Below are 8,993 nucleotides of genomic sequence, written 5' to 3'. Positions count from 1 at the left end.
ATAGTTTAATATTAATACTATTATATAGTCTAATATATTAATAAAAGTATAAAATAGTTTTTTTTAAATCAATTTTTTTTTTATAAACAAATTTTTAATGACAATTTGTGAAATTTACATTTTAAAAAAATCGAAAAATCGGACCGGACCGGACCGGAAACCGGTAAAACCGGAAGTACCGGTTTAGGAGGGTAACCGGTGCGTAATCGGTTTTGAAAAATACAAAACCGATATATACTGGTTCGGTCCTAGATTTTATCCAAAACCGAACCGGACCGGACCGGTTACACCCCTAACTACTACCACCATATGAATTAAGGGTATCATTATCTTTAGAAAATAAAAGATATATTTTTGAACCTCAATACTGCAAAAGCTGTTTTTGTTTAATCTTGTTGTTACTGTTGTCACGAAATTGTTCCAGACTACTTCAAAGAAAGGAAGTGAGTATTGGCTTATAATTTATATGGTAGTTTGAAGGGGAAGCCACACTTTCAGATTTGATGCAAAATAAAGAGTTCCCCTACAATGTTGGTATGCTCAAGAATTTACTTTCTCACAAACCCAAATGTTGGGGTATTTATCAAATGTTGTCACTTGTTAAAAGATTTGATGCAGAACAGAAAATGTGAAAAAGCTAAATCTTATTCTAGGCAGATGTAAACCCTTAAATCTTCAAGAGACTTGAACCCATAAGGAAAATTCCATTGATAAGGCTTTAGTGAGTTCCATTTTACACGTGCAAGACCAATGTAAAGGCTTTGCAAAACTTATTTTCAAAGTGAAAATGTTCCTAATTAGACCCTGACTTATATGCTTTGGTTCAACTAAGAAAGCCTAAAAACAATGAAAGAAGTAATGTATAAAATATAAAAATCTGCAACTCATGTATAGTATTCATAACATAGTAAAAGATTAGAACTAACCGTTCCCCAATAAGAATATACTAGAACATTTAATTTAAGGATTTCAAATATTAAAACTCCTAAATTAATTTAGGGCTCCAATCCAAATTAATTAGACACAAATAATATTGTAAATTCAGTGATTCACACACATTACATAATGCAAACAAAAAAAACAAAAACAAACGTACGAGAGTCATTCAAAGTTTAAACCACATGCACAATCTAAATTCCACAGCACACAATTCACAAAATATCATCATCCATCTTCGATAAACATCATCATTCCTCCAATCTCCATTAAATATGTAAATCACAAAAAAATTATATTTTGAATTTGGGTTTCTTACCTTCAAACCTTTGGTGACAGAGATGAAGAGAGAGGGACTGGGTGTGAGTCGTGCGACGGCAACGGTGATGGGGACAGCGATGCAGAGAGCAGGACCGAGTGCGAGAAGTAACTTAGAGAGAGAGAGATACTAAGAAGCAAGGCCGTGAGAGCGAGGGAGAAGTGAGGCATTGAGGAAGAAAGAAATGGGGGGCTGGGGTGTTTTGATATTTTTAAACCCATGCCTGATTTTTTTTTTATATGTAAATAATGTAATTATATATATTTATATATATATGTATATATGGGGCGGGGGTCACCCCCATCCCGCCCCCGGATGTTGACCCAGATGTGGGCGGGTGGCCCCGCCCCCTGCATCTGCCGGACGGGGTGATTTGCCCCGCTGCACGGAGGCAAGGCGGGGCAGCGGGGGTGGGCTGCCCACCGCTAATGGGTTAGCCATAACCGAGTCTTATAGTTTAAGAATAGGGATGATAAACGGTTGGTCCAGACCGACCAGACCGAGACTGAGACCAGTCGGTCTCGATCCACATTTTAAAGGACCGAAAAGTTTCGGTCCGGTCCATGGTTTAAGGTTTTTCCGGACCGGACCAGACCGAATGAAAAATAAAAAAATATATATTTTTTATATATTATTTATATAATAATTATACAATTAACAATATAAAATTTTAAATATGTTATTAATATTTATTAATATTCTATAAATTAACAATATTTTACATATATCTTCATCTAACTATCACTATTAACAATATAAAATTTTAAAGATGTTATTAACACTTGTTAATATTCTATGAATTAACTAATATATAAAATCAATTAGTTAATTATATAGTAATTATATAAATTAATAATGTAATTTTCATCTAATTTATTATCATTGACCATATAAAATATTTTTTATTGAATTTCTTACATAATCTACATTAATAAGTCACTTAGTTTAATTTAGTATTTTAAATAAAAAAATTTTATTAATTGATTTAAAAAAAGGAAAAAAAAAGCCAGACCGACCGGACCGGACCAAACCGATAGCTACCAGACTGGTCCGATCCGAAAAAATGATGGATGGATCGAACCAAACCAGACCTGACTGGACCGACCGATTTGTACCCTTATTTAAGAAGATGAAGGATAGTTTTTTAGATAGAGAACTCCCAGTGTTTTTTTTATTGAACTTGGAAATAGATATATAAAATAGATTCATAACATTATCTGAACAATGAATAATATTAGGTACAGTCGTGCAATATACAAGCGTTATATAATCTTTTTTAAAAAGAATAGAACTTGCTATTAAAAAATTAATTTTTTTTCATATCGATTCTATATTTACTTATTCTTTTTCAAAGAAATTATACAGTACTTAAATACTTACGATTATAAATATCATTTCTCTAAAAATAATAACATTTTATACCATTAATTTCATCATATTCTTTCCGAAATAAGTTCGGTATCATTTTCATTTTTTTTTTAAGTGACAAATATGATAATATAATCATTTTTAACTGCAACATATGCAAGAACTCTTGCTAGCTCGCCCTCCCTGCGAACGCAAAGCTCTTTGGTAACTCCAACCTCTACCCCAGATCTGCAAACGAAATCGAAAATCCAAACCAAAGAATCAACAATGGCGGCAGCACCAGACCATTTGTTCAATCTCCGGAACAACTTCTTCTTAGGAGCTTTCCAAGCAGCCATCAACAACAGCGACGTCCCCAATCTCTCCCCCGATGACGCCGTGGAGCGCGACTGCCTCGTCTACCGCTCCTACATCGCCCTCGGCAGCTACCAGCTCGTCATCAACGAGATCGACGACTCCGCGGCTCCCCCTCTCCAAGCCGTGAAATTGCTCGCCCTCTATCTCTCCACCCCCGATAACAAGGTATTTTCTCTTTCGTCTTATATCGGATCTGAGACCTCTGAATTTTTCTATTTTTTTTCTTAGGTTTAGCAAGCTTACGATCTATTATGGCCGCGTTTGGTTGTTAGAGAAATTTGACTACGGGAGACGGAATCTGAAACTTCGATATTTCGATTGGATTCGTGATTTTGAATCGAATCCAGTTCTGTGCCACCAAACGCGATCTTACTGTTGGTTAAACTTAGATGGGAGAGAAAGGAGGTCTGACATTGATGATAATTGTTATATGGTGTTAGGAATCGACTATCTCGAGTCTGAAGGAGTGGTTAGCGGATCCGGCGATTGCGAATAACGCGATCTTGAGGTTGATTGCTGGGATCATATTCATGCATGAGCAGGACTACAATGAGGCTCTGAAGCACACAAATGCTGGAGGCACCATGGAACTGTGAGTCTCCTAATCTTTTCCCATCTCTATCGAACCTACTACATACAGTTCTCTATACATCGAATATTTGCATACTTAATCTGGCAACGTTTTTTTTTTGGGCTGTACAGCAATGTTGATATTCTTCATGTTTGGTCACTGTGGTGTTTTTCTCCGTCATTATGTAGCCTCCGTTTATCTCTGAATTCTGCGCCTTAGTGTTCACCGACTTGAGCTTGGGTAATTCTAATTGGTCATGTATGAAGATTGCAATATTATGATTGTTTAGAATTTTCTTTCCCAAAATAAGTGTAAGCTTGAGAAATATGTAAACCTCAGTTTGCAAACAGTAAATTGTTTTAGATATTTATTAAATGTTACCAGATCTTCATTTTATGTATTGGATCTTCATTTGGATTATGTGAAATATATGATCCACTGTAGTGTATATCACTGGCCTCGCTGAGTGATTGTGTCACTGCTGAATCTTTGAATCCATTTTATTTAGTCTGTTGATTTGGTTCAACCAATCTATATTCCTATAATATTTCAAATCATTTTCATTCCTATCATATGAAGGTTGCTCCTGACTGTTATGATTGACTTAAAATAAAATAAGATAGCTTAGACAGTGTGGTAGCATGTTTGAGTGTGATAGTTGAAGGCTTAAGGTAATCTCTTCCATGTTCCTTCAACGTAGCCCTTAGATTGCAGGAGGGTGAAAAACATCCTTGGATCTTCTGTTATGGAATCGTGTTCAGCCCCACATCTGTAGCCAACATAAAGATAGGAGAATCTTCCACTAGGATGTGAGGCGGGTGACTGGTCTGGTTAGGTGTGAGAACTTCTTTATTATAATGTTGGCATCTAGTTTACCGAATTTCGTGAAAAGATAATGAGGATACTATTAAGATGATAATTGACCTCATCTTAGGATCGATGGTTGTAGATAAGATCTGTTAGGTTTGTGATGGCCTAGCTGCTGCCAATGTTTTATTCGTATTTATTTAATTGAAGAAATGATAATGATATTGCTTGATGTTTTGCATGTTTTTTTATTCATTTTTAATGGTTTGAGAATATTGAAACACTGTAATGGCTCTTTCTAGGAAACCTTTGCAAATTACCAAACTTGATTTGTTACTGCCTGCCTGGTTTTGTGTAACCAACATTTTTTATTTAAGTGTCGGTGCTTCGTGACTCTTTTAAGGTTTTTCTCCTCTTAATTTCCTCTTCTATACTTCCAGTATAATTGGGCTATGTCTACTCTTCTATTAGTATGAATGAAATATTTTACTTATCAAAAAATAAAGGTTTTGTACTATATATACTTCTCACATTTGTGGATTGCCTATACGTAGGCCTTCCTACGTATTTTACTTATAAAAAATGAAAGCGAACTTAACTTTTTCTTTTAGGATGTACAATTTTGGGTATCTTTTTTAACCTCAACGGTTGATGTAGTGGTCCTGGGGCGAGTGATATAAACCAGATGTCTTGGGTTGAAAACTCTACATTCACGCTCTTGGGGCCATTAGACTAGGGGAACTTCTCCTTGAATTACTTATGGTGAACTAGCGGGAAACTCCTTGCCGTGGGCCTATGCTACTCCGGAATTAATCGGGACTTTGTCCCAGATGCCCAATTCCAATCAACAAAAGTTTTGAGTAGCTTATTTAATTTCCCTCTGATCGTGTTTAATAAAGTCTTAATTTTATCTTTCATGGAAAATGGCACTAGGGATATGATGCCTAGTTTCTTTGTTCATCATTTTTTTACAGAGAAGCATAACAGACCCTCTTGAGAAGAGGAAAAATATTTCTAATAATGTTTCTTGTCAGTTACTAGCCTGATAGATATGGTCTGCTTTTGCAGGCACTCCTTGAATGTTCAGATCTTCCTCAAAATGCATAGGTCTGATTATGCAGAGAGACAACTTAGGGTCATGCAACAGATTGATGAGGACCACACACTAACTCAACTTGCTAATGCATGGTTGAATTTGTCAGTGGTACGTATGTTGTCCATATTTTCTCAAGAATTGAAAACAGTGGTTTGCAATCTTATTTCTTCTTTTGAATCAGGGTGGTTCCAAGATACAGGAAGCATATCTCATCTTCCAAGATTTCTCAGAGAAGTATCAGATGACAAGTTTAATCCTAAATGGGAAGGCTGTTTGCTGTATGCACATGGGAAACTTTGATGAAGCAGAAACACTGTTGCTTGACGCATTAAACAAGGCAAGTTTCAAACCAGTCAACCTGCTGGCTTTTGTTCAATTCTTAATTAGCAAACTGGTAGTGTTTTTGTTAGTCATTGGAAAACTTGCTCAAATTATGGAATTGATGATATTTAATTTGTTTTAGTTTGGCAAACAAGGAAACTTGAATTAACTATCTGTTTCTTTCTACTTGCGTACCTTTTCTTTATTATTTCTTATTTGTTGTCTCTCTCAAAATCCCTTTACCTATGATATTTTTGTAAATTTTTTAATTAGTCATGATACCAAAAACACATATAGTAACTAGTAAATATTACAATACACACACCCTCCACACCCCCCCTTCCACACTCGTACACAGCCACACACCACACACACGTTAACTGGTAAATGTTATAACGTTTATGTTGAATTGGCATTAGATGAGTATGGGATAATTTAAAAATATATAGGTGATGAAGAGCTGTTTGGTTATTTGACACAGGATGCAAAGGATCCAGAAACTTTAGCCAATCTGGTTGTATGCTGTCTTCACCTTGGTAAACCGTCTTCCCGTTTTCTCAGGTAAACTGTTATTTCATGCCCCATAGTTGTTTCTCCTTTTACTCTTTTCAATTTTTTTTTTTTTTGCCTAAAAACGAGTATGGGATTAATGAAAGAGCATGTGCTCTCAATTATTTACAAGCTGTTGCAAAGGCCAAAACTGGTTGCAGCTTGACAACTGAAGAACATGAGCGATTATGTTTGTGGAATTAATGCTAGATGACTCTATCCCTTAGATTTTTCTTTTCCTGCTCAAATGTTCTGCTGAACTTGTTAAAATAATGCCCTTCAAGCAAATTGGCTGTTCAAAGCCTCATAAAATCTGTTTGCAAATTTTAGTGAAAACAAGATACCAATAAAGGGGGACTTTCAACTCGATATCAATAGAATGCATATAAAGGGTTTAAAAAAATCTATTTTTTATAGTTGATCTGTAAGTTTCACGTAAGACTTGATGCTTGCCAACACATGGTGCATCTTAAAATAAATAGCTTGAAACTTCAGGTTTCGTTAAAAAAGAGTGGACACTCATTTCTTCAGATTACGTTTCCAAAAATAAAGCAGTCATATTCAAGGATCAGTGTGCGTGAAGGCATTAATATGGTTTCTCTTGCATCAAGCATCAAGAATTCTTAAAACGTCTAATTAATATTTTATCTCTGTTCTTTTTCTGCAAATAAAATCCATGTTTTTTTTTGTAAGTAAATCCATGATCTTTAAAGCAGATTGAATTCCGGATGTTTGATTTTTATTTTTTTACTTTAGACATATCTAATTATGCTCCAACTTTTGTATATGTTTGAACATGATAAATGTCTTGTGACCTTGTAGTTGCTAGTTTCAAACTTTCTATCCTTTCTCAAATTTTATTGGAAGTTTGGCCAACTGTGCATTCCTCGGCAATATAGAATGCAGGGTGACATTATCGTGCAACTGTCTTAATGCACCTTTTTCTCTTATCCTGATCGAAGTGCTTGCTACAAATGAATATTTATTTTAATGGTGGCTAACTGCTTTAAGTCACTGTAATGCAGCCAGTTGAAAATTTCACACCCAGACCACGTGCTCGTCAAACGCTCATCGAGCGCAGAAGAAAGCTTTGACCGAGCTATTCAATCAGTTGCTTGATGACCTCTTGTTGGGCAAACAGGTGAATGAATGGTGTTGCTCTATATTTAGACATTTCCCTTGTCATGATGGATATTTTTATTGGTTTCTGTAAGGTAGGAGAGAACATATAAACTGATTGCAAAAGATGTATTTGGCGACATAAAAGAGTTTTGGAGTTCATATACTAATTTCACTTTTTGGGGTGCACAATTGTTCGATGACACAGGTTATCATATATTGAACGTTATGAGGAATTTAATTCATTTTGGGGGCTTGCGATGCGTATATTTCTTGGCTTCATTAAAAAAAAAATTTGAGAAGAGTAGAGTAGACATGGAATGTAGTCATGGGAGGAGGGTGGTTGTTTATCAGTTCTCTCTTTTGCCACTTGTTTCATAGCCTATTTGAAATATGTAAACTGGAACTGTATAGATTTGGGCTCCAAGTGGTAAATTTGGCATTGGGCGCTACATGAAACTTGAATTGGAGAATAGAATTTGCCTGAAATTAGGCTTTTGCTTTAATATCTTTTGGTGTTTTGGGTCCAAAAATAAACCCAAAATCAAAAATCAAAACCTCCAAATCGCCTTGAAGAACCGAACAAACTGATTTGAAATGGTTTTTACAATTTTTCGGTGGGCTTCGGTGCACAATCCGATTGACAGTTTGAAAGGCATGGCATTCGGTATCCCCGACTGGATGGACCTGATTATTACACCCACCCCTACCAGCTGCCTCTCAAAAGCTTTCATGCCATATCATTAGTTATTTTAAGAGTAATCTTAGCTACATGTTCCAAATAAACAAATTTTAAGCAAGCTTTTTGTATAAAAATGGGTTTTATTAATGACAAATAGTTTTTTTTACACTTTTTAAAATGGGTTCTATTTTTTTACAAAGGCTTGCACGAAACTTGTTTATTTTAAGATTGGACAAATCATTTCTCTTATTTTAAATCGAGAGCTCATATCAATCATCGATTATTACTTGTCAGGTCAAAGCTTAGATGAGGGATTAAACCCTACTGGAAGAGAGAGAATATAATTGGATTAGTTATTCATTTTGTCTAAATTATTAGAATATTATTTCTTTTATCTACTTTTCTAATGGTCATGTTTTTCAAAATTTAAGGGTCATTTTGTTCTTTTATCTAACGGTCATGTTTTTCTTTCTATCTAACACTCTTTTTCAATATACTTTTATTATTTGTTCTCTTGTCTAAAATCATGTTTTTTATTTTTAGTTTTCAAAGTCTAATAGTTATATTTGTTAGTAATGATCTTGTTTTTCTATGTAATAATAGGCATATTTTGTACACTAATTTTGCAATATAAATAAAACGATTTTCTCTCAAATTTTCATTCACCTAAGCTCAAGTTTGTCTTTCTTTCATACTTTGTTCTCTCTTTAGTTCTTGTCCACATATTTGTTTCCTCTCTATAATTTCTTTTTTTTTTTAAAAAAAACTTTATGACCTTTTATATATCTCTTCCTCAAATAATGAATCCGAATTAATTTCAATTTTTGTTGTAGAGAGCAATCGTCCTTAATTCGAAAGCCATTGCTCT

General features: G+C 34.8%; 1 protein-coding gene across 1 annotated transcript; it reads left to right on the top strand.

The window, feature by feature from the left end:
• The first annotated feature begins 2,743 nt into the window (after positions 1-2,743).
• Positions 2,744-7,699, top strand: LOC108996987 (coatomer subunit epsilon-1). Its single transcript, XM_018973054.2, has 6 exons — positions 2,744-3,145; positions 3,421-3,572; positions 5,427-5,562; positions 5,636-5,791; positions 6,257-6,336; positions 7,350-7,699. The coding sequence occupies exons 1-6, from the start codon at positions 2,891-2,893 to the stop codon at positions 7,441-7,443; spliced, it is 873 nt and encodes a 290-aa protein (XP_018828599.2). The 5' UTR covers positions 2,744-2,890; the 3' UTR covers positions 7,444-7,699.
• The last annotated feature ends 1,294 nt before the right edge of the window (positions 7,700-8,993 follow it).

This window comes from Juglans regia, chromosome 3, assembly GCF_001411555.2.
Source record: "Juglans regia cultivar Chandler chromosome 3, Walnut 2.0, whole genome shotgun sequence".
NCBI classification, from domain to species: Eukaryota; Viridiplantae; Streptophyta; class Magnoliopsida; order Fagales; family Juglandaceae; genus Juglans; species Juglans regia.
Note: the sequence above shows the minus strand (reverse complement) of the source record. Positions and strands in the feature narration are given on the sequence as shown.

Bases quoted from the DNA above. Each gene is read 5' to 3' on its own strand.
- LOC108996987 (XM_018973054.2), top strand. From the start codon at position 2,891: ATGGCGGCAGCACCAGACCATTTGTTCAATCTCCGGAACAACTTCTTC. The intron at 5,563-5,635 runs GTACGTATGTTG...CTTTTGAATCAG, and splicing joins CATGGTTGAATTTGTCAGTG to GGTGGTTCCAAGATACAGGA. The intron at 5,792-6,256 runs GCAAGTTTCAAA...TATTTGACACAG, and splicing joins TGCTTGACGCATTAAACAAG to GATGCAAAGGATCCAGAAAC.